Source organism: Manihot esculenta, chromosome 3 (genome assembly GCF_001659605.2).
Source record: "Manihot esculenta cultivar AM560-2 chromosome 3, M.esculenta_v8, whole genome shotgun sequence".
Classification (NCBI taxonomy): domain Eukaryota; kingdom Viridiplantae; phylum Streptophyta; class Magnoliopsida; order Malpighiales; family Euphorbiaceae; genus Manihot; species Manihot esculenta.
The window spans coordinates 13,980,376-14,007,429 of NC_035163.2; the positions used below are offsets into that span (position 1 = coordinate 13,980,376).

General features: G+C 36.4%; 1 protein-coding gene across 1 annotated transcript; it reads right to left on the bottom strand.

Annotated features, from left to right (window-relative positions):
- Positions 1-18,515: 18,515 nt before the first annotated feature.
- LOC110612246 (xyloglucan endotransglucosylase/hydrolase protein 22) lies at positions 18,516-20,026 on the bottom strand. The gene is made up of 3 exons (XM_021752977.2): positions 19,613-20,026; positions 19,253-19,446; positions 18,516-19,024 (listed from the first exon to the last, which is right to left on the bottom strand). The coding sequence occupies exons 1-3, from the start codon at positions 19,877-19,879 to the stop codon at positions 18,622-18,624; spliced, it is 864 nt and encodes a 287-aa protein (XP_021608669.1). The 5' UTR covers positions 19,880-20,026; the 3' UTR covers positions 18,516-18,621.
- Positions 20,027-27,054: the final 7,028 nt, after the last annotated feature.

Here is a 27,054-nt window from a genome sequence, read left to right on the forward strand (position 1 = left end):
CTAAACACTCTGTTCATGAGGTCCATGAATGCTGCAGGGGCGTTGGTTAACCCGAACGGCATCACAAGGAACTCAAAATGCCCATATCTGGTCCTGAAAGCTGTCTTCGGCACATCTTCATCCCTTATCCTTAGCTGATGGTACCCCGATCTTAGATCTATTTTGGAGAAACAACCCGCTCCGGCTAGCTGGTCGAATAGATCATCGATCCTTGGCAGAGGGTACCTATTCTTGGTAGTGACTTTGTTCAACTGCCTGTAGTCGATACAAAGTCTGAGGGATCCATCCTTCTTTCTTACAAACAGCACTGGAGCACCCCAAGGTGAGGTACTCGGTCGGATGAAGCCCTTATCTACCAGATCTTGCAACTGTTCTTTCAACTCTTTCAACTCAGCTGGGGCCATCCTGTAGGGAGGGATAGAGATCGGTCTCGTTCCAGGCATTAACTCTATCTCGAACTCTATCTCCCTAGCAGGTGGTAAACCTGGAAGTTCGTCTGGGAACACATCTAAAAACTCATTAACCACTGGCACTGCGGCGGGCTCTCTAATCTGACTCTCTAGCTCTCTCACATGAGCCAAATACCCCTGACATCCCCTCCTAAGCAACCTACGAGACTAAAGAGATGAGATCAAACCTCTAGGTGTACCCCTCCTGTCTCCTCTGAAGACTACCTCTGATCCATCCTGACCTCTGAACCTGACTACCTTGTCCCTGCAGTCCAAGGTAGCACCATGGGTAGATAACCAGTCCATCCCTAGAATGACATCAAAATCTGTCAACTCTAGAACCACAAGGTCGGCGGACATGCATCTCCCCTCAACAAACACTGGACTACATTGGCAGACTGACTCTGCCACTGATGGATCACACTTGGGTCCACTGACCCAGAGAGGACACTCTAACCCAGAAGTCATCAATCCCAACCTCTCTACGGCCCTCGGAGCAACAAAAGAATGAGATGCACCAGGGTCCATCAATGCATACACATCAGAACAACCAATGATGAGATTACCTGCCACCACGGTGTTGGATGTGTTAGCCTCTTGCTGTGTCATTGTGAAGATCCTTGCTGGAGCTGACGGACCTTCACCTCTGAAACCCGCTGAAGAAGAGGCTGCTCCTCTCCCTCTACCTCTGCCACTGGCTTGAGTTGGTGCTGGGGCTACTGGCTGAGCTACATTGCCTGAACCTGTCTGCTGGGACTGTGCCATAACAGCTGCTCTAGGACAATCCCGAGCCATATGTCCCTCTTGCCCACATCTGAAGCAGGCTCTGGACCCATAGAGGCACACTCCCCTGTGTGGCTTACCACACTTCACACATGCTACATTGTCTGCACCTGAGCTCGAGCCACTTCCTAATCCCAGACCTGACTTGATCTTGCTCCAGAACTTGTTCTTCTTCTGCTTCTTGGTGGTACTGCTCCACCTCTTACTACCTGAACTTAAAGAAGAAGGATCCACTTTTCCCCTACCTGGGGTTTTGGAACCGGAAGGCTGTGCTGCTGACTGTTTGACATTTCCCTCGATGATAGCACTAGCCTCCATCCTCCTAGCCATATCCACTATGGCATGAAAACTCTCTCTATCTGCTGACTGTACCAAGGAGGAATACCTGGGATGGAGCTTCATGATATACCTCCTTGACTTCTTCTGATCTGAATCAAGGTTCTGCCCAGCAAATGGCAGCAACTCCATAAACCTGTCAGTATATTCATCTACACTCATGTCATCAGTTTGCCTCAACTGCTCGAATTCTATCATCTTCAATTCCCTTGAACTATCAGGGAAAGCCCATCCTGCAAACTCATTTGCGAAATCCTCCCATGGAAGACTGTCCACCCTCGGTTTGATGTAGTTCTTGAACCACTCACGGGCCTTCTTGCATTTTAGGGTGAATCCAGCCATCTGAATGGCTCTACTGTCATCCGCCCCTATCTCATCTGTTATCATTTTGACCCTTTCCAGATACACAAATGGGTCATCACCACTGTCATATTGGGGAGCACCCAGCTTCATGTAGTCGGTCATCTTGACCTTGCTCCCTCTGGATGAGCTAGGGTTAGGAGGTTGAGTAACTGGGGCTGCTGGTTCTGTAGGTGGTGGAGGTGGTGCAACATTTTCTGAGGTAGGGTTTGCTGGATTTGGATAGTAGGGTGGAGGTGGATACATTGGGTACTGAGAGTACGGTGGATAGTATGGTGGGTATGGCATCTGTGTGGGATAAGGGGTGAAACTAGGGTAATCCGATGTACCTCCCATCGAATACCCGGGATTCTGTGAGAAAGGTGGGTAATGAGGTGGTTGAACAAAACCCGAGGCCTGAGTGCCTCCTTGAGACTCTCCCATGCCTTCCTCTGACATACTCATTCCCAAACTGCCATCCCTCCTCTGCTCTACGTCCATACTGTCCTCCACATCCACTGACATTCTCCCTTGTACTGTTCCCCTCACAGATCTGCTTCTGTCCAAATCCAAAGACCTTCTAGGGTCTCTCATTGCTCGGTCCCTGCTGGACCTGCTAGACATTGCCCTAGGCAATGCTGGAGGACGGGCGCTCATGCCCTCATCCTCGGGTGGTACTCCAGTCAATCTTGCTGATCGACGAGTTCCTCTCATTCTGTTTTCTGAAAAACAGCGCACATCACAAGCAACATTAGCATCATATGGTTCATGTGGGCACACAAGAACCCTCATCATAAACATCACATAGCATAGCATATCATTTATGCACATGTATATAATCATGGCATATCACATCATTATTCAAGACAGGACTCTACATCCTATCCTAGTGGACATGACCTTTCCTATTGTGCTTGACCTTCTATACCTCTATGAGCCCGACACTCTAGGTCCGATCATATGAACCTAGGACTCTGATACCATTCTGTAACAGCTCGGAAATCCGGACCGCTACCGGCGCTAGGATCCAGATCGGCGTAAGGCCGCCGGGACCCGTAGCAAGCCTGACATATATCCTGTAAACCTGTAAATCCCATACATGATCAACAAAACTCATAAACCTGTAAACATTCTCATATAACAACCAAGCTCAACCTGTACATAAACATAAACATATCATAAACCTCCACTGGAGCCCTCATCAAATGCTCCAATGGGGTAACTCATCATACATAAGCTTGGTGGAAAACATAACCTCATATCTCATATCATAAAGACCATGTACATGCAAGTGGGATTAATAATCTGTATTGGTCAAGCACAACTCTATCCTCAATATTCAAATTACATAATCATAACTTAAAACTCTTTTACATTACATCATAAAACAATTGTCATGTCCACAATCTAACTATTACATAACATCACTTCGTGCTCTGGCTAACCTCCTGGTCTACCCTGTACCTGCACATCTGGGGTTAGGGGAGAGGGGTGAGCTATAAAGCCCAGTGAGCAGAATGGAGAAAACATATATTAAATTATTTCATGCTTCCATGAAATGCAACACATCACAAACATATCACATAAGGATGGTATTGTCACCTATAGTCCTCAACATAGTCCAATCGTGCCAGGGGCGTAGAATGGGCCTCACTGGTCTTCCTCTTACATACATAACATAACATAACATTCCAATATGCCAGGGGCGTAGAATGGGCCTCACTGGTCTTTCTCTTAACATAGTCCAGGGGCGTAGAATGGGCCTCACTGGTCTTTCTCTTAACATAGTCCAGGGGCGTAGAATGGGCCTCACTGGCAATCCATACCGTATCATCATCATATCATACCATAGGAGGACTAGAGGATCATCCAATAGCCAATCCGCATCCATATCATATTATGCAATGCAACATATTCGTGAATACTAATGCAAACAACCTAAAATATCACATGGCATATATGATGCATGAACATGCTCCAAAAGTTATATTTCATTTATTTAAAAACTTAAGGTTCATTCCACTCACCTCTTAGCTGAAGCTCAACAGACTCTGAAGCAGCTATCTCACTGCTGGGGTCCCTGATTTCTCGGGTCCGAACCTACACAGGTGGACTCAAATGAGGGACCGAACATTCATGAACATGACTCTAAAATACTCCCCAAAAACCCCCTAGAACATCATGAAAACATCACATAGAAATATGCATGAAATGGCTGAAAAGTGCACTTTCGGCGGCACCTTCGGCGGCCGAAAGTCCTGGACAGATCCGAAAGTCAGGCACTTTCGGCGGCACCTTCGACGGCCGAAAGTCCCAGACAGAGACGAAAGTCTCTTTTCGGGGGCAACTTCGGCAGCCGAATGCTGCCTCCACAAAAGAGGGTTCGGCGGCCGAAAGTCACTTCGGCGGCCGAACCTGAGCTTTTCCCGAAGGGCAGAAACTCAGCTCCTCTATGCACATTTTGACTCCCAAGCTCAAATCATGTAAAAACTAGTTCTAAAACATGCATACCTCACATACATTACACCTAGGGGTCTCAAGCTATCATATACCCCAACTACAACACTTCAAACACACAAAAACAAGCTACATTGTTCATCAAAGCATCAAAACCCATAAACTCAACATATACCCTAACATGCATTTCTACCCATAGATCTTGCATAAAACTTAGTTAAAACACATAAGGAGCTTAAGATCGGCTCTTACCTCTTGAAGATCGAGAGGGAGACGACCTAAACTTGGAGATCCACGAAAATGAGCTCCTGAGTTCCCAAAGCTCCAAAACTTGTTTCAAAAGCTTAAATCTTCAAAACCAAGGGAAAACAAGTGAAAATCTTGAAAGATTTAGAGGAAGAACATCAAAAATGGGTGAGGGGCGGCGGAAAGCTCACCTTGGCCGAAAATGGGGAAAAACTCGCCCGTTTTCGGCTAAGGGACCCTTTTATAGTGGCTGGCCAGACCACGTTCGGGGGCCGAATGTGCCTCCGCATGCATGCCATGTTCGGCGGCCGAACATGAGGTTCGGCGGCCGAACCTGGACTTCCCTCACTCATGCTTTCGGGGGCCTAACGTGCCTTCAAAACGCATGCATGTTCGGCGGCCGAACTTGACTTTCGGTGGCCGAACCTGGGTTTTCCTCCAAAGACTTTTCATGTAAAAACTCATTAAATTTCATACTTAAAATCATTAAAAACATGAAAATATTTCATAACAACATACTTTTACCCTTCTAGAGGTTTCCGACATCCGAGATTCCACCGGACGGTAGGAATTCCGATACCGAAGTCTAGCCGGGTATTACATTTTGAGTTCCTTGTAATGCCGTTCGGGTTAACAAACGCCCCTGCAGCATTCATGGACCTCATGAACAGAGTGTTTAGACAGTACCTGGACCACTTTGTTATTGTCTTCATAGATGATATCTTAGTGTATTCCAGGAATGCAGAGGAGCATGCCCATCATCTGAGGATAGTTCTGCAGACCTTGAGGGAACATGGCTTGTATGCCAAGTTCTCCAAGTGTGAGTTCTGGTTGAGGAGCATCTCATTCTTGGGGCATGTAGTGTCAGAGAATGGAATAGAGGTAGACCCCAAGAAAGTGGAGGCTGTGACTAACTGGCCTAGACCCACCACAGTGACTGAGATCAGAAGTTTCTTGGGTTTGGCTGGTTATTACAGGAGGTTCGTTCAAGACTTCTCAAGGATTGCAGCTCCTCTAACCAGATTGACCAGGAAGAACCAGAAGTTTCTGTGGACCGACCAGTGTGAAGAGAGTTTCGAGGAGCTTAAGAAAAGGTTGACTTCAGCACCAGTGTTAGCTCTGCCAACTAGCAATGAGGACTTCACAGTGTTCTGTGATGCATCCAGAGTAGGTTTGGGTTGTGTGTTGATGCAGAATGGCAAGGTGATCGCTTATGCTTCTAGACAGCTGAAGAGGCATGAGTTGAATTACCCCACACACGATCTTGAGATGGCAGCAGTCATCTTTGCACTCAAGATGTGGAGGCATTACCTCTATGGGGTAAAATGTGAGATCTTTACTGATCATAAGAGCCTGCAGCACATCTTGAGCCAGAGAGAACTGAATTTGAGACAGAGGAGGTGGGTAGAGCTGCTCAGTGACTATGATTGCAGAATCCAGTACCATCCGGGTAAGGCGAATGTTGTGGCAGACGCCCTAAGCCGGAAGTCACTAGGCAGTTTATCCCACATCACGGCAGAGAGGAGACCGGTGGTGAAGGAGTTTTACAAGCTCATGAATGAAGGTCTACAGTTGGAGTTGTCTGGTACAGGTACTTTGATTGCACAGATGAAGGTGACACCCGTGTTTCTGGAGCAGGTGGCTCAGAAACAGCATGAGGACCCAGAGTTAGTGAAGATTGCCAGGACTGTTCAGTCGGGCAAAGATAATGAGTTCAGATTTGACAGTAAGGGGATCCTCCGCTATGGGAGCAGATTATGTGTACCAGATGACATAGGGCTTAAGGGAGACATTATGAGAGAAGCTCATAATGCAAGATACAGCGTTCACCCCGGAGCCACCAAGATGTATCAAGATTTAAAGAAGGTTTATTGGTGGCCAGCGATGAAGAAAGAAGTGGCACAGTTTGTGTCAGCCTGCGAAGTATGTCAGAGGGTGAAGCTGGAACATCAGAAGCCGGCTGGAATGCTTAACCCGCTACCTATTCCAGAGTGGAAATGGGAGAATATAGCTATGGACTTCGTAGTGGGGTTACCGGCAGCGTCCAACAGATTGGACTCCATATGGGTGATTGTGGACAGACTCACCAAATCTGCTCACTTCATCCCTGTCAGGAGTGGCTATTCTGTGGACAAGTTAGCGCAGGTGTATGTAAACGAGATTGTCAGACTGCATGGGGTTCCCGTTTCTATAGTGTCAGATAGAGGGCCCCAGTTCACCTCCAGGTTTTGGCGGAGTCTGCAGGATGCCATGGGTACCAGGTTGGATTTTAGCACTGCCTTCCATCCAAAGACAGACGGACAGTCAGAGAGGACCATCCAGACCATAGAAGATATGCTAAGAATGTGTGTGCTGGACTTTGGCGGTTCTTGGAGGCAGCATCTACCTTTGGTGGAGTTTGCCTACAATAACAGTCATCATGCTAGCATCGGGATGGCTCCATATGAAGCTTTATATGGAAGGAAGTGCAGGTCACCTGTTTGCTGGGAGGAAGTTGGAGAAAAGGCCTTGGCAGGGCCTGAGTTAGTAGAGATCACCAGCAGGGTGGTACCCATCATCAGAGAGAGAATCAAGACAGCTGCGAGCAGACAGAAGAGTTATGCAGACATCCGCAGAAGACTAGTAGAGTTTCAGGAGGGGGATCTAGTATTGCTCAAGGTGTCTCCAATGAAAGGGGTGGTTCGGTTTGGTAAAAAGGGTAAGCTAGCTCCACGGTACATCGGACCCTTCGAAGTCTTGCAAAAGATTGGGAGTGTATCGTACAAGCTGGACTTGCCTACATCTATGGAAAGAATCCATCCGGTTTTCCATGTTTCCATGTTAAGAAAGTACGTGTCAGATCCGAGCAAGGTTCTTAGTGAGCCTGATATAGAGATCCAAGAGGATCTCACCTATGTAGAGCAGCCAGTGCGGATTCTTGACACTCAGATCAGAAAGTTGAGAAACAAGGAAATCCCAATGGTGAAAGTCCTTTGGAACCACCACAACATAGAAGAATGCACTTGGGAGACACGGGAGTCTATGCTCCAGCAATATCCCCACCTCTTTTAAGGTTAGTCCCTATGTGTTTTGTACGTATGTTATGTTGTTTTTCTATACGTGTACTAGTTGAGGAACATTCGGGGACGAATGTTCTTAAGGGGGGGGAGAATGTAATACCCGGCTAGACTCCGGTATCGGAATTCCTACCGTCCGGTGGAATCTCGGATGTCGGAAACCTCTAGAAGGGTAAAAGTATGTTGTTATGAAATATTTTCATGTTTTTAATGATTTTAAGTATGAAATTTAATGAGTTTTTACATGAAAAGTCTTTGGAGGAAAACCCAGGTTCAGCCGCCGAAAGTCAAGTTCGGCCGCCGAACATGCATGCGTTTTGGAGGCACGTTAGGCCCCCGAAAGCATGAGTGAGGGAAGTCCAGGTTCGGCCGCCGAACCTCATGTTCGGCCGCCGAACATGGCATGCATGCGGAGGCACATTCGGCCCCCGAACGTGGTCTGGCCAGCCACTATAAAAGGGTCCCTTAGCCGAAAACGGGCGAGTTTTTCCCCATTTTCGGCCAAGGTGAGCTTTCCGCCGCCCCTCACCCATTTTTGATGTTCTTCCTCTAAATCTTTCAAGATTTTCACTTGTTTTCCCTTGGTTTTGAAGATTTAAGCTTTTGAAACAAGTTTTGGAGCTTTGGGAACTCAGGAGCTCTTTTTCGTGGATCTCCAAGTTTAGGTCGTCTCCCTCTCGATCTCCAAGAGGTAAGAGCCGATCTTAAGCTCCTTATGTGTTTTAAATAAGTTTTATGCAAGATCTATGGGTAGAAATGCATGTTAGGGTATATGTTGAGTTTATGGGTTTTGATGCTTTGATGAACAATGTAGCTTGTTTATGTGTTGTTGGAAGTGTTGTAGATGGGGTATATGATAGTTTGAGACCCCTAGGTGTAATGTATGTGAGGTATGCATGTTTTAGAACTAGTTTTTACATGATTTGAGCTTGGGAGGCAAAATGTGCATAGAGGAGCTGAGTTTCTGCCCTTCGGGAGAAGCTCAGGTTCGGCCGCCGAAGTGACTTTCGGCCGCCGAACCCTCTTTTGTGGAGGCAGCATTCGGCTGCCGAAGTTGCCCCCGAAAAGAGACTTTCGTCTCTGTCTGGGACTTTCGGCCGCCGAAGGTGCCGCCGAAAGTGCCTGACTTTCGGATCTGTCCAGGACTTTCGGCCGCCGAAGGTGCCGCCGAAAGTGCCCTGTTCAGTCATTTCATGCATATTTCTATGTGATGTTTTCATGATGTTTTAGGGGGTTTTTAGGGAGTATTTTAGAGTCATGTTTATGTATGTTCGGTCCCTCATTTGAGTCCACCTGTGTAGGTTCGGACCCGAGAAATCAGGGACCCCAGCAGTGAGATAGCTGCTTCAGAGTCTGTAGAGCTTCAGCCAGAGGTGAGTGGAATGAACCTTAAGTTTTTAAATAAATGAAATATAACTTTTTGGAGCATGTTCATGCATCATATATGCCATGCGATATTCTAGGTTGTTTGCATTAGTATTCACGAATATGTTGCATTGCATAATATGATGCGGATGCGGATGGGTCATTGGATGATCCTCTAGTCCTCCTATGGTATGATATGAGGATGATACGGTACGGATTACCAGTGAGGCCCATTCTACGCCCCTGGACTATGTTAAGAGAAAGACCAGTGAGGCCCATTCTACGCCCCTGGCATATTGGAATGTTATGTTATGTTATGTATGTAAGAGAAAGACCAGTGAGGCCCATTCTACGCCCCTGGCACGATTGGACTATGTTGAGGACTATAGGTGACAATACCATCCTTATGTGATATGTTTGTGATGTGTTGCATTTCATGGAAGCATGAAATATTTTAATATATGTTTTCCCTATTCTGCTCACTGGGCTTTATAGCTCACCCCTCTCCCCTAATCTCAGATGTGCAGGTACAGGGTAGACCAGGAGGTTAGCCAGAGTATGAAGCAATGTTATGTAATAGTTAGATTGTGGACATGACAATTGTTTTATGATGTAATGTAAAAGAGTTTTAAGTTATGATTATGTAATTTGAATATTGAGGATAGAGTTGTGCTTGACCAATACAGATTGTTAATCCCACTTGCATGTACATGGTCTTTATGATATGAGATATGAGGTTATGTTTTTACCAAGCTTATGTATGATGAGTTACCCCATTGGAGCATTTGATGAGGGCTCCAGTGGAGGTTTATGATATGTTTATGTTTATGTACAGGTTGAGCTTGGTTGTTATATGAGAATGTTTACAGGTTTATGAGTTTTGTTGATCATGTATGGGATTTACAGGTTTACAGGATATATGTCAGGCTTGCTACGGGTCCCGGCGGCCTTACGCCGATCTGGATCCTAGCGCCGGTAGCGGTCCGGATTTCCGGGCTGTTACAATGATCAATATCAATAACTGAAGTGAATCCAATTCTTCAACTAGAGCTTTTCTCATTATTGAATTCCTTTACTTTATTATTTCTTTTACTTTATTGCTTTCAGTATTAGTTTAATTCAACCAATCTCAAAACCCCCCTTTTATTTTACTTTCAGTTTATTTACTTGGTCTTGATAAGGAAAATAGGTAAGTATCAATTTCCTGTGGATTTGATCCTTTTGCCACTATCTACAGTTGCAAAATTGTTGATAACCAAAAAGATTATTTTTGACCGGCTTCGACAACCGCACAGTCAACCCCCTCAAAAAAAAAAATTTCTAGTTCCGCCCATGTTTTAGAGGACCTGTCAGGTTTACCACCTGATAGGGAAATAGAGTTTGAAATTAAGGTGTTGTTAGGTATTAGACCCATCTTTATTCCTCCTTACAGGATGACACCTGTAAAGTTGAAGGGACAATTGTAAGAGCTTATAGATAAGGATTTCATTCAATCTAGTACCGCATCTTGAGGTGCTCCAGTGTTGTTTGTGAAAAAAAAATAATGGATCTTTAAGACTTTTTATTAGCTACATTAAATTGAACAAGTCACCACTAAAAATAAGTATTCTTTACTCAAATCAATGATATGTTTGACTAGCTAGCAGGAGCTGATTGTTTCTCCAAGGTAGATCTAAGATTCGGGTATCACCACTTGAGAATAAGAGAAGAGGATGTGCCTAAGATAACTTTCAGGACTATATATGGACATTATAAGTTCCTAATAATACTGTTTAGGTTAACCAATGCCCCTGCAGCATTCATAAATCTCATGAATAGAGTTTTCAGACCATTTCTAGATCACTTTATTATTATCTTTATTGATGATATCTTAGTATATTCCAGGAATGTAGATGAGCATGCCTATCATTTGAGGAGAGTGTTGTAGACCTTGAGGGAGCACGAACTATATGCCAAGTTTTGCAAGTGTGAGTTCTAATTGAGGAGCATCACTTTCTTAGGGCATGTAGTGTCAGAAAATAGAATCGAGATAGACATTAAGAAAGTGAAAGCGGTAGAAAACTAATCCAGACCCACTATAGTAATAGAAATCAAAAGCGTTTTGATTTGACAGGTTATTATAGGAGACTTGTTCAAGATTCCTTAAAATAGTTGCTCTTATGACCAAGTTGACCCAAAAGAATTAGAAGTTTATTTGGACATATTAGTGTGAAGAGAGTTTTAAATAGTTGAAGAGAAGGTTGACATCTATACCAGTGTTGGCTTTGTCTATAAGTAATGAGAACTATAATATTTTGTGATACTTTTTCGAGTGGTAATAGGTTGGTATATTAATGTAGAATAATAGGATAATAGTGTATGCTTCTAGGTATGGCTTTGTCTATAAGTAATGAGAACTACAATATTTTGTGATACTTTTCGAGTGATAATAGGTTAGTATATTAATGTAGGATGATAGGGTAATAGCATATGCTTCTAGGCAGTTATGGTCGCAGGTGGAAGGAGCTAGTCGCCCATGGAGGAATTGGTTGCAACTGGTCATATCGTGCTTGGTCGCGTGAGTCACTTGATTGCACCTAGTAGCGCATTGAGCTACTCCACCAGTTTAGTCGCACTTGGAGAAGCCTAGTCGCACCTAGTCGTGCTCCCTCGCTAGTCTAGTCACGCCTAGAGAAGACTGGTCAAGGCTAGTCGCGGTGCTAGATAAGTTGTCCCTCACAGGTTGCCGTCATTGCTGCTGGTCGTGCACTATTGGTGGCCTATGGTTGGAGGAGAGGTGTGGTGGAGGTTTTCTCAAAATGAAAATTGTAAACATAGTATTGTGAATGGCAACTTTAAAAGAAAGAAAGGGTATAGGGTTTTGTATTTTTTAAGGGGTATTTTAAATATATATTTAATGGATTAGTGACAAATCGAATCCATTATTAATTAATAACTTACTCCATGGCTAATTCGTCATCGATCAATCAATAATAATGCTAACATAATTTTCATGTAAATCCATCGCTTTGTTTTTGTAATTCTTTTTTTTTTTTCAACAGATTTTAAGAAGTAAAAAGGTTTATATATGTCAAAATTAAATTAAAATATTATTTTAGTATTTTAGTATTTATTAATAAAAATTTAAAATATGTGAAATTATAGTTAAAAATTAATTTTATCAATTTTTTAATTATTAATGGGAAAATAATATAATTAACAAAAGAAGATATAAATGAATTTAATAATGATAAATAATGATATGATTAAAATAAAAATATTTATTTAAAAGACTTATTTATTAATAAAATAAAATTTGAAAGATTATATTATAATTTATTATTGACTTTTTTAATTTAATTTATTATATTTTTTTAAAATTATAATTAATCTTTAAGTTTTAATTTTATTATTAAAAAATAAAATTTAAAATATGAATGTAATTTTTTCGTAAACCTTTAAATTATTTTGTCCAATACCCTACCCTAAAACAAATTAAGAAAGTGGATTCTCCAAATTTCGATTAACCATCTTGCCATTATATAACTTACCTATTTATAAAAGGATCGAAATTTTTATTTCTTAAAAAAATTACAAAAAAATTATTACTTTATAATTTTAATTTAATATATATATATACAATTGCTTTTCAAATTAAATCATTAATTTAATTTATAATAAAAAGAATTCCTTTATTTCCCTTTAATTTTTAAGTATTCCTGATAAATATTATAACTTAAACCTTGAAATGTCTATAATCAACTTAATAATTATATTTTAAATATAATATTTAAAATTTTATTTTATTAATAAAATAATCTCAATTTTAAACTTTTTCTACAATATTTAATCTCTATGTTTTTCAAATTGATCTAAACATTATAATCATTTAAAATTAATTACTTAGGTAATTATTAAATCAATACCTAGTATCTAATATTTGAAAAACAAAAATCCCATGTAAATTAAATCAATACTTAGGTAATTATTTTGTACTCTTATTAAATTAAAACGAAAAAAAAATTGAATAGAAAGGAGTTCCTTTTTAGTTTGAGTGTAAACGTATATTGCGTTCAATTGTTAATTTAATTTAATTTTATTATTTTGTTTCAATATTAAATATTGAAATTTAATAGGCGTGAGAATGTAAAATTAATAAAAATATTTATTTATAAATAATTATAATATTTAAAAATATAATTTTATTAATTAATTAAAGAAATAGTCATAGATATGAAATTTAAGAATATAAGAATTGATACGGTTGAAATGAAACTGTGTCGCGATTGGTCACTCTGCCATAAACAGAATGAGAGGTGGTTGGCATCTATGGCAGCCATTCAAACACTCAAATCAGTGAACTAAAAAAAGAGCAAATATAAGAAATTGCTTAGAACTCAAGAGTAGTTATGTAAGAATGAGTACCTTGATCTTTACGATCATTGGGTTTCATACTATTAAAAAATGGAGTTAATTATCGCATATCTTGAAAATCTGATTGGTATCGGCTAATTAATAAGGGATATTGTGATTATAGGTATAAAGAGATCTAATATATAATATCTTTTAACGGTAACTTCTCATGGAGTCTCGCCCTGTAAGTTGAGAGGGCGAGTCTTGATGAAGAGCTGAGACTTGAAGCGTCCGAATCATTTTTTTCATCTGTGGAACCAAGTATTTTCTAATTAGACTCTTGCCACGTGGCCTTATCTTTGAATGTCAGTGCATGACTTACTTTGAGTGGTTATTATGTTATATCAGAAGTCTCCTGCTGGTCTTCGATTCTTTAGATTTAAAGGTGACAGTTGTCTTCACGATATTGGGACACGCGGCTTGTTTAGATTGTCCTTCCATACTCGTATCACTTTGCCTACTCCTGCCCATAAATGACGATTGCCTTATGTCTATGAAATAAATTAGGAGAAAAATAATAAATCGAGCTTAACATCCGATCACGATAACGACTTGATGATTTAATCAGGATTGGCACCCGGTCGTTAGCCTGGCGGATACCCTCCTGGTGGCTTGACCATTAAATGCCTTAGATATTTTTTGCAAAACGGGACCAACACTTAGTCATATGACTTGGCGGATACCCGTCTTGTGGTCTTGGTATAAAATGTCTTATAAACTTTTTGAGAAACTGGACTAAAGCCCGGTCGCATGGCTTGGCTCACACTCACCTTATGGCCTGGGCATAAAATACCTTAGATACCTTTTGTGAATCAAGTTTAACACAAGGTTGTGTGGCTTGGTAGATATCTATCTTGTAGTCTGGGCATAAAAATGCCTAAGAAGCTTTTTGTGAAACGGGACTAACACCCGGTCACGTGACCTGGCAGATAGCCGCCTTGTGGCCTTAGCATAAAATGCCTTCTTTAGCAATACTAACTCCTAGATTATGGCCTGGCGGAACCCGCCTTGTAGCCTAGCATAAGATGCATTATTTAGAGGGACCAACACTCGGATTATGTCTGGCGAAACCTGTCTTGTGGCCTAGCATAAAATGCCTTATTTAGCAGGACTAACATCTGGATTATGGTCTAGTGGAACCCGCCTTGTGGCCTAACATAAGATGTCTTATATAGCGGGACTAACATCCGGATTATGACCTGGCAAAACCCAACTTGTGGCCTAGCATAAGATGCCTTGTTTAGAGGGACTAATACCCGGATTATGGCCTGGCGAAACCCGCCTTGTGGCCTGGTGTAAGATACCTTATTTAGCGAGACATACACTTGGATTATGGCCTAGCGGAACCCATCTTATGGCCTGGCGTAAGATGCCTTATTTAGCGGAACTAACACTCAGATTATGGCCTAGTGGAGCTCGCCTTGTAGTCTAGCATAAGATACCTTGTTTAGCGGGACTAACATGCAGATTATGGCCTGGTAGAACCTACCTTGTGGCCTGGTATAAGATGCCTTATTTAGCGGGACTAACATCAGATTATTGCCTGGCAGAACCTGCTTTGTAGTCTGGCATAAGATGCCTTATTTAGCAGGACTAACATCCAGATTATGGCTTGGCGGAACCTGCCTTGTGGCCTGATATAAGATGTCTTATTTAGCGAGACTAAAATCTGGATTATGGCCTAGTGGAATCTGCCTTGTGGCTTGGCATAAGATACTTTATTTAGCGGGACTAACATTTGGGTTATAGCCTAGCGGAACATACCTTGTGGCCTTTTCTTGTCTCTTTCCTATCCTCGCTTCTCTTGTTGTTGGTTTTGCTTTTGACTCATCCTTTTGTCCTCTCTCAATGCTTAGACTTCATCATCCAACCTTATATACTTCTAAGCTTTATCCATTAACTGTTGGTACGTAGTGGGTGGGTTTTTGGTTAAAGAATCCATGAACTTAAGAATAATTGTGTAAGAATGCATAAATTGGTCTCTACGATTATTAGTTTTTATACTGTAAAAGATGGAGTTAATTATCGCATCTCTTGAAAATCCGGTTGGTACCGGCTAATTGATAGAGGATCTAGTGATTATAGGTATAACAAAAATCTAATTTATTATATCCTTTAACAATAACTTCCCATGGAGTTTCGCCTTATAGGTTGAATGGGCGAGTCTTGACGAAAAGTTGAGACCTAAAGCATTCATGTCTTCTTTTTCATAGATGGAAACGAGTATATTATCTGATCAGACTCTTACCACGTGGTTCTGTCTTTGAATGCCGCATGACCTATTTTAGATTGTCTTTGAATGCCGCATGACCTATTTTAGATTATTATTGTGTATACCAGGAATAAAATGATAAGTTTTTACTAAATTTTAAATATAAAATTATAATTTACCTATGAAATATCTTAGGTATAATTGTTGGGATTCTTCTGCTCCATTCTATTCATCCGGACTAACAAGCGTCACGGTTAGTGGAAACTTCTTTTTCTTGTCTTTTGCCCAAGCTCACCATTTGAGTAAGCCGCACTTGCATCCTAATACATATTCCTTGGCGCTGAGGACTGATTAGGTGAAATGATTGATTTTGGGGACATCTCTTATTGGCTGCTTGGTGTTTTTAATAAATTTTTAATAGTTGGCATGTTGAACGGTATGCATAATATACTGGGGGATTTAAATTGAGTTTAACCAAATATTAAGGAATGCAAATACAAATGGCATATGGATACCATAGCTCATGTCATAAGATATTGGATTAAATCTCATGACGAACATAATTCTGATGTTTAGTTGTTACCATTGAGTTATTGAGTTTAGAGTCCTAAACGGATTGCCAATGATAAATCGGAGAAAGTCGAGGCCCATAATAACATTTGCTTCCTATCATTATTATATTTTAACAATTTTTTTTCTTCCACCATTCATCAATATTTTTTATTGTATTTGTATGAACTTATATCATTAATTCAATTGGAATGCGAAAGGAAACCACATATGATTACCTAGACAAGGAGAAATTTCTCCTTAAACATCGAATAAAATTTTAAAATTTTTTAGTTATTTAAAATATAAATCTAAATTCATTTTAAATATATAATGATTAACTGAGATCCAGTAAAATTATTCGATACGGACATTTAAATTGTGATTTGATTTAATGGGTAAATCAATAAATTGCGATTGGTTTAATGAAAAGTGAATTCCTTTGAGATTTCATATGGATTCTTTCATGTTCGATCTTGAGGAAAAAGCTTGCAAAATATAGAAAAAAAATTAGAAGTCTACTAGGGATGTTCCGGTGGAGATCCTGCAATGCTCAAGTCAGAACTTTTTTAGTGATTCGTTATTGGAAAGAGGTGTAAAGAGAAATAAAACAAAGAAGAAAAGAGAAGAGAAAGCTTCGAGAGAAAAGAGAGGATTTGTTTGAGAGTTTCTGTGTGAGTGTTAGAGAGAGAATCTGATTACTATTTTGGATTAGATCAGTGATAAATATACCTCTGATTGTTTTGACACCCTTGTGTCATATCTCATCTTACTAAATTAGTATACTCTCTTACAGGTGTGTCAGGCTACTTATTAATGATAGGTAATTGGATAATAATTACAGACTCAACTAATCCATACCTTATTTATTATGTGTGCTATGTCAATCTGTTTCACTTATGATCCCAATGATATACTAAAAAGACGATCAGCGTGTAAGAGGTTAGCATCCTACCCTAATTTCACCAAATCGTGCACGGCTCACCCAATTGGTATTGAAGTGGGTCCTCTCGGTCACCAAAATTGATAGTGTTTAACTTAATTTCCGATTGTAATAAGAGTTTTAAAGAAGACTATCTATCCATTGCAGGTTTCAGTAAAGTTGAGAGTATTGATAATCTTCACACTCCGTGAGCTTTCTGTAAATCGAGCTTTCTACCTCCTGTTCAAAACAGAGAAAGATATTCGTGTATCCTTTCAAAATTCTATGCACACTTACTTATACATTTATTTATATTTTATCGTACACCAACATTAATTAAAGCAATTAAATAACGTATAGTATGATAACGAATTTATATCAACCAAAAGTGAATATATATATATATATATATATATATATATATATATATATATATATATATATATATATATATATATATATATATACATTACAATTCCTACAGCAAAAATTTGTATAGCAGCATAAAATTTACTGTTATAAAGATAAAAATAAAGAGGGATACATAAAGAATTATATAATAATGATAATATTGACTGACATTAATTTTTTTTCAATAGTAATATTTACCAATAACTATTTTTTCTAGCAACCATAATATTCAGTAATATAGAATTGCTACCATAAATTTTTAATTTTTAATTCTGCTAATTTCAACATAGTGAATCTCTCAAATTTACTTCATGTTTGCCCGTAAATTGATTACATTATTTTCAATATATTGAAACATTCTAGTAGAGCAACATAAATACATTATCAATCTTCACAATATTAAATAGACAAATTAAGTTTAAACAAATGGTTTAAATTTAACAATACTAAACAGACAGTTTAAATTTAATAATGTAAATTTAACAGTAAGTGCATTTGAATAAATCTGAATAAATCTGAAAGTTTTCAAGTTTTACTCTCTCAATCTCCAATTTTTATTTTAAAAAAAATTAAAAAAAAAACAGTTTAAATGTAAAGTTTAGATATCCACGCACAAACAAACAGAAATAAAGTAAAAAATTGTACAATCTCAGGACTCTCAATCCTAACCTGTATTTCTCAAAATCTAACATAACAGAGAAAAGAAAAGAAAAAATATATAATCATTTATAATCCTCCATACTACAAAGCTCGTCCAATACACATTTCTAACTTTTTTATTTTGATATAATATAAAAAAATATATAATTATTTATAATCCTCAGAGGAGGCTCCATGTGGCAGAGGGCTGTAAATTCCTATTTTTTATTCCTATTATTCATCTAATTCAAATTTATTTAATTCAAATTTCCTATTTTTTGTATTTTTTATCCAATTTCGAATGAAAATTCAAGACAAATAAATAACAATAATTGACTAAAAGAGCATATACACGACAGGAGAACTAGTCTTTTATATACATGTTTTAGCTAAATGTACAAACCTTCACATTATTAAAGGGCTACATAATTATTACTAGGTGTAGTTTTGAAGGTAGCCATCTCTTTAATTTGTAGCACATTCTAGAGGAGGGCCCTGAGGGAAGCGCTTTGTGTCAGTGCAGTAGTCATATATCATGTAGTTGTTCTGCACCCACTTCAGCCTTTGTAGGCTTGTTATATGAAGCCTCTTGGTTAGCCATTTATGTCTTGTGGGTCTTGAAGATGGAGAGCTTACACTGCAAGAAGAAGCGCCAGCAGACCACACACAGGCTCTTGCATTGAAGTTTCTAAAGGAAGCTGTGAAAGGAGCTTGTGTCCAATCTGTTTTGATAAGCCCACCTCTCGTCGCCCAGTCATCAGCATTCCAAAGACTAAAGTGCATCTTCATTGCTTGGTTCCTTGGGAATGGAATACCTTTAGAGTTCATGTTCTTGAATTGTCTTATGGGTGTGCCATCAATAAAGAAGCTAAAAGGAAAATGACATACATGACATAATAGACAAAGTTGGTCAATAATCAATATCAATAATACAATATTGGCTGATGGGTTCAGATGTTTTCTCTTCTATATATATCCACCATGGACAAAGAGAGGGTGTATATGTGGCAATCATCAGTTTTGCATTTGGTGCCACGTATAATTTTCTCTTTGTCCACGTGTGGGGCTGCTGATCTAGGGAAGTTTTCATACTTACACCACAGTGAGGGGATTCCAGAGGATGGAGTAGTTGTGAAAATCCAAAGTCGGGTCGAACCAGAGATGAAACTGTTGCTCTCTATCACCTTTACCTTGGGTAATAATATTAGTATGAACAGTGTAAGGTTCACCACTGAGATTCCCCAAGAATTCAAAGTCTATCTCATCCCATGAAGACCCTTTTGAAGCAAACTATGAAGTATTGGCAAAAATACAAGAAAAATTACATGAGTTTCTTTAACTATGTGATATTAGCACCATATGAATCCCACCAGGACGAATCTGTTTTATACATGCCAAGATTAAGAGCCAAGAAGAAAGAAACAATTTTGAATGAAAAAGTAAGAATTAATCATACGTAGTAGGAGGTGACAGTTCCAGCAGAGTTGCCAGGGACAAGCTTGAGCTGCACATTAATCTTACCAAATAGATATTCTCTTTTGGACTCAAAACCAGACCCAGAATTCTTGTCGAGAGACAATGTAATCAAGTCTCCATTGTTGAGTATCCTAGCTTTATTAGATCCCCAAACGATGACAAAATCATCATAGAAAGAAGCTGTACCAAGTGCAAAGCAGATCATTACAAGAGAGAGCAGTAATAGAAAAGGTGATGAAGTACCCATATCGTCGTTGGATGAGAAAAATGAAAAATGAAAAATGGGTTGTGTAAAGACGGGATTATATAAGCATAGTCAAGAAAGTAATGGTGGAGAATAGAGAAGGAGAGGTAGGCATTGTGCCAAGTTGAGGGCTGAGAAAAGAGAGCTGTGCACAGATGGCAGTGAAGAGTAGTGGTGATACTACGAGAAATGCATGTCACCCAAGTGACACTGCCTCGCCATTCTCAAATTACACGTTGTGCGGTGATGAATCGTAATGTTTCTAGAATATGGATTTTTTTTTTTTCCAACTAATAGAGCTAGCCCATTGGATTGTAATAGTAAGAAAAAAAAAAAAAAAAAAAAAAAAGCCTATTGGCTCAATTTCAGCCATGCATTCAGCTGTTTATAGATACCAGCTCCAAATGTTGCTTATGGTAAATCAAAAATCGATCAATTTGACAGGCATCATATAAAAATTTGGTCCAACAATAAACGAAGTGAGCTGCTTTCACATGTGTGTAAGATATGTAAAAAACCAAATTTTTTAGGATGAATTAAGAGAGTCTGTTGCTAAATAATTACTAACGAATTAAGCTTTGTATTTTCAAAACTCATTAAAAGAAAGACTAAAATATTTCTGCAAAAGATGAAATATTAATATTTAGTAATCAGTATTCGGTCAATTCAGTTTAAAATCAAACTAAACTGAATAAATTGAAATTTTATTATTTATGAAAATCGAACCAAATCAATTTTGATTTAAAATCGAATCGAATTGAATTAATCTGATTCAGTTCGATTCAATTCGATTTGATTGATTTGATTTTTTAATAATTTTTTTATTTTTTACACTTTATTTTTAATATTTTAAAATTTAATTAGAATATTTTATCTTTGATATGGTCTAATCTCTCTATATTATTAAAAATAATATATTATTATCACTAATCGGTTCGATTCGATTATTTTGATTTTTTCTGATTAAAATCAAATTGAAGTAATTGAAATTTTTAAAATTAAAATTCAAATCGAACCGAAATGAAAAAAAATCGAATTGAATTTTTAAATTAATTCGATTCAATCAATATTTTTAATTTGAACCGAATACATTTACTCTGTTAATGTCATTTGAAATCAATTTCAAAATAGAAAAAATAAGTGGATTAGTATCTATTAGCAATTATTTCGATCTTATTTTTTTTTAAACTTTTAGATAATGAAAAGAATATTTTAGTTTTAAAAATTGGATACCTTGATAATATTGACATTTTGTTTTGGTTTTTTTTTTAAACACAAGACATTTTGTTTATATAACATAAAATCATGAAATTAGTTATATGTTTTTCATGAAATTTAAATTTTTAGCTCATGGATCCTGTGTTTATAACGATAACCTCTGATTTTGTTTATCTTGCTAACAGTAAATGTAACGTAGGTTAACATCAAATGGATGATCGTGTGATAATCATACTCGATTTCATCATCGAATGGATGATCATATCTTGATTTCGTCACTCGGAGCTACTCATGATCCTTGATACGAAGAGAATGCGGCTATCATCAATCAGTCAAAGTATATACATATTTATAACTGTTAATTTAAATCGATTACTTCTTGAAAAATAAATTTTCATGAAAATAAGTTAAACCACTTTCAATTTCTCAAGAAATCAAGTAAAAATCTCAATCAAATACCTACAATTTTAATATTTTCTAAAAATTTAAAATTTTTTAGTTGAATTATTCCAACCAAATAGATACCTTAAAAAAAATAATACTAAGAGAATTATTTTATTTTTTTATTAGCGTGTAAAGTTACAATTAGAAATAAGCAGTATTAGGTTTAAAGCTACAATTAGAAGTGAGCAGAATTAATTCGATTCGATTTTTTATTTATTTTGATTCAATTTGATTTTTAATTTTAAAAATTTTGATTATTTTAATTCGATTTGATTTTAATTAAAAAAAATCAAAAAAATTAAATCGAACCGATTAGTGATAATAGTATATTATTTTCAATAATATAAAGAGATTAGATCATATTAAAGTTAAAATATTATAATTAAATTTTAAAATAAAAAAATAAAAAATTTATTAAAAATTCAATCTGATCAAACTAAATCGAATCAAATCGAATCAGATTAATTCAATTCGATTCGATTTCTAATTAAAACCAATTCGTTTTAATTTTTATAAATACCAAAATTTAATTTTAATTTAATTTTAAAATGAATAGACTGATTACACTCTCTAACTACAATCAATCCCAATCTACATACATTAAATAAATTTTATCTAAATAACTATATTAAAAGATTTAGTATAGTTCATACTATCATTTATAATAAGTCATGTGGATTCTATATATATATATAATAATGAACGGTTATTTGGTAGTTTCATCCTATGAGGTGGGCTGACATCAGAATCAAGATTTTAAATGAAGTGTAACAGAGTTTGACTGAATCCATTTAAAACTGTCCGCAAGGAGCTGTGATTCTGTTAATTATTGAAAGTATTTAACAAACGGATGTTAAGATAACAACTAAATTGAAACCTCAGAATTCTCATTGGTAAAGATAAGTTTGGTCTTGACATCCCGAAATCACAACCTTGATTGGGTAGGTTGCTGAACTAAAACCTTGTCTTACTAATAATACAAAATATCTAATTTACTTTTAGAGGTAAACTTTCCTCATAATTACACTCTTTTTTTCTTATTAATTCTTTTTTTAACTGTATATCTTCTTTTTCAGTAAATAATAATTATTATGTTATCATTTTCTAAGTCACAAATAACTACACTTTGAATAATTTTACAAGCTTTACTCTCTCATACACATTTTAGAAGGTTTTTCAAATAATGAAATAATTTAATTTTTATTTTATAATGAAATAATCTAATTTTTATAATTATCATGTGATATTTGCACATTATTATGTTTAGGGGTGTAAATGAGACAAACCGTTCGTGAGCTATTCGATATTCGATTCGATAAAAACTCGACCGAGCTCGACTCGATTTCTAATCGAGCCAAGCTCGATCTTAATTTTTAGGCTCGTTTAGTAAACGAGCCAAGCTTGAGCTCCATAGTATTCGGCTCGTTAAGGCTCGTGAGCTCGACTCATTTATGAGTTTATGAGCAGGCTCGCGAATAGACTCGTGAACAGTCTCGTTAAGTAAACTGAAATTACTATCATAAGAGAAATAAACTAAACCCTACATATACTTTCATGAGCCAAATCTAAATTTTTTAAAATTCAGCTCTATATAGTTTAGTTATACTCTTAAACTTGCATATATTTAGATCATTAAGATTTAAAAACTCATCTTTATAAGTTTACATGCTAATTTATAGATATACTTATTTAACTAAAATTATTTTAGTTTTAAACTTATAAGTTTTAAACTAAAACTCATTATACATATAAATAAATTAAATTACTCGTGAACTATTTGAGACTCAGCTCGATAAAAGTTCGACTCAGCTCGATAAAAACTCGATTCGTCTAAGCTCGTTTGCTAAACGAGCTAAGCTTGAACTTTTTAATACTCGGCTCGAGTTCGATATGAGTAAAACTCGAATTCGGCTCCAGCTCGAAAAAATTTTAACGAACCAAGCTTGAGCTCTTCAAAGCTCGGCTCGGCTCGGTTCGTTTACACCCCTAATTATGTTATTAAATAATTACAAATTAAAAAAATAATATATATTTTTATTTTATAAAAATAAAATTATTTAAAATTTAAAAATAAATAAAATGAAAATAAAATTGAGAAGTAAAATGACTTTTATATGAAAAGATTAGAGGTTAATCATGCACAAGAAACGGTAAGCTGGAGTATTAACTTTTTGTTCAGTATTCATGAGAAACGATGTCATTATGTGAATCAATTTTAATAAATTTAATGAAGTGGAATCCTGTGAAATAAATTTTATCAAAATTAAATAAATTAACTAGTGGAATCAATTTTTATTCAAATTTAATATATGTAAAAAAAATTTAATAAAATCAATTGATTAATATATTAGGATAAATTATATTGTATAAATTAATAAAAATAAAATTATATTTATTACGTCAATCAGTTGAATCCATTACATGTGATTCTATTTAATTACAAGTCAAATTAAATTAAAATAATTTCATGTGATTCATGAGTCAATTTACTTGAGATTTTAATCATATTGAATTAATTTTACTTGAGATCTTGATCAAATTGAGTCAATTTAAGATGGAGAGAATCAAATTGATCTACTATGCTTGATTCAATTTAATTATGAGTCCAATTAAATTGAAACTACTTCATTTGATTTACTATATGTGAGTCAATTTACTTGAGATATTAATCAATATGAGTTAATTCATTTGAAAATTTAATCAAATTGAAGATAGATTAAATCAGATTGAATCCACTCTACTTAATTCAATTAAATTATAAGTTAAATTAAATTGAAAAAAAAAATTCATCAATTAATTTTATTTAAAATAAAATTAAATTGAATCTACTATATATAATTTATCACGTATGATTCGATTCAATCATATTTAAATTAACTCAATTTAAAATTTAAATATGAATAAAGTCTAGTTTATATCATGTCAATTTGAAAATTGAGATATATATATATATATATATATATATATAAATTTTGAATGTGAAAAAAAAAGCATAAGATTTTTTTAACCTCAATTGCCAAATATACCACACTGGATGAGTGGTGCCCTTTGTATACCTAATGAATTAAAATCTTTCTTATCCAATTTTTTATATTATATAAACTACAAAAAGTGGCTCAATTGTATTAATATTAGCTCACTTTAGATCAACTAGAAAAATACACGATTTGAATTAAGAATTAATTTATATTATATTCACTCTATGCGAGTAAATTTAAATAGATCAATTTATATTATTTTTATAATATATGACTCAATTTTAATTTTTTATATATTTTAATTTAAAAAATAAATTTTATAGATAAATTAATTAAATTTTTATACGAAGAATGTATATTATCACATGCAAGTGTTAAAAAATATCACACGATGCTATTTTAAATAGTTAGTTTTATTTGCAGTTTTCAGAGGGAATTAAATAGGAAGATTTATCAATGACTCATTTATTCTCGATTTTCTTTCATATCAAACATGTCTTTCAGTGTGGAGAAAGGAGAGCTAGTATAGGCATATAACTTGTTAGTTGTTTCTTCAGTGAAAGAAAAATTCTCTCCTTGCAAAGTATAATTCCTATTAAGTTTCAAAAGGTATCTCTCAGCAATACCCAGCATTCAGTTTTGGAAGAAATCTCTCTTGCCGTCTCATCTCTCCAGCCGACAATCGATTTAAAAAGAAAAAAAAATCTCTCATACCATCTCATCACTACAATTAACGATCAATTTGAGCTATAAAGATTATGGTATTTTTGACCTAATCATTCCTTCAAAGGGATTTGAGTCAATTTTAATTGAGTTTGATGTAGTAAGCCTGAGTTTGTATTCTTCTTGAACCACTAAGGCCACAGGCTTTCAGCATTTTTAACTTAGTGGGTCTAATCTATAATTATCAGTCCAACCCGCCAGGAATTTTTCTTGGACTCTGATATCGCTGTTGGAACTTGAAGATGGACGTGGTCCAATTCTAAGAGTGGTGAGAGTGTGAGGCTTTAAATGTTGCTCGATTGGATTTATTGTGGTAGCCTTTTCCAAAATGTCCTTAGTCATTTTAAATTGGGCTCCACCTCCAACTAACTTATAAATCATTCATTCTTCTTTCTCTTCTTCGACGTGGGATTACTCCCGCTTGCTTCTTCTTTTTTCTATTCTCCAACACTCCCTCTCTTTTTACCGATATGGGATTCCCATCATGGGGTGAGAGTGGTGAGAGCGTTGGGCTTTAAATATTGCTTGATTGGACTTGTTGTGGCGGCCTCCTCCAAAATGCCCATAGGTATTTTAAATTGGGCTCCTCCTAACTTATAAATCATTCATTTTTCTTTCTCTTTTTCGATGTGCGATTACTCCCATCTCTTTTTCGATGTGCGATTACTCCCACTTGCTTCTTGCTTTTTCTATTCTCTAACACTCCCCTTCTTCCTTTCTCCTTTTTTTTTACCAATGTGGGATTCCCACTTCTCCAACATAAATGCTAGCCCAACCCGCCAAGAAATTTCTTGGACCTTAGGTCTTCATAGGCTATGAGGCCATTTGGGCTCTGATACTACTGTTGGAATTTGAAATTGGGCTTGGGCCAAATCTGAGAATGGTGAGAGTATTGAGTCTTAAATGTTGCTTGATCGAACTTGTTGTGATGACCTTCTCTAAAATGCGCTTAGGCATTTTGAATAGGGCTCCACGTAACTTATAAATCATCTTTTTTTTTCTCTCTTTTTTGATGTGGGATTACTCCACTTGCTTCTTCCTTTTTATATTCTCCAAAAGATTTATTGTTAAATTTTAAGGATATTGATACTTTCATTTATCCATATGATTTTCATTACAAAAAGTCCATGAGATTTATGCTCTTTCATGTTTACACAAAGAGAAATATTGAATGAAAAATCCATTTAGAATTTTAACTAATTCAAAAATTGGTAGAACTTGTACTTTTTGTTAGAAGATAAACTATATAATGTTAGAGGTGTTACAACTTTATTCTCACACTATATTGGGCGTAACTCTGGCTTTATATTCATTGCTCCCAAAATCAAGGCGAGTTTTTATGACATCTTTAATTTTCTGTTCATATTCATATTGATTCTAACATATTATCACATATATTATTTTCAATATGCAAGACATTTAAGTTATGGCATAGCAGAAGGGTTCTCTAATATGGAAGCTAAAGAATATACTTTTTTATTCCAATTATCTCCTCCTAATTTCATATGAAATTACTTTTCTCATATGAGGAGCTTTAGTTAATATGACACTTTTAAGATCATTCATTTGATCAAATATATCGTCTTCTAATTAGGTGGTAACTATTATTCTCTTGTGCCATCAAAAGATTTCTTATCATTTAGCCATTTGTGATTAAAAGGTGATATCATCGATGACTGATAGGTCCTAATCAGAGCTTTGAAATTTTTGTTTTTGAGAGATATTCTGCTTGGGGTGAGAATACAACCACATACTGAATTTCGAGAGAATAGGATTGTCTTTATTCTAATATGAACTCCTTTAAAGAAATAACTA

Coding starts and splice junctions, on each gene's coding strand:
- LOC110612246 (XM_021752977.2), bottom strand. CDS start 19,879: ATGGGTACTTCATCACCTTTTCTATTACTGCTCTCTCTTGTAATGATC. Junction 19,447..19,612: donor GAACTGTCACCTCCTACTAC/GTATGATTAATT, acceptor AATACTTCATAG/TTTGCTTCAAAAGGGTCTTC. Junction 19,025..19,252: donor TGGAATCCCCTCACTGTGGT/GTAAGTATGAAA, acceptor TTTTCCTTTTAG/CTTCTTTATTGATGGCACAC.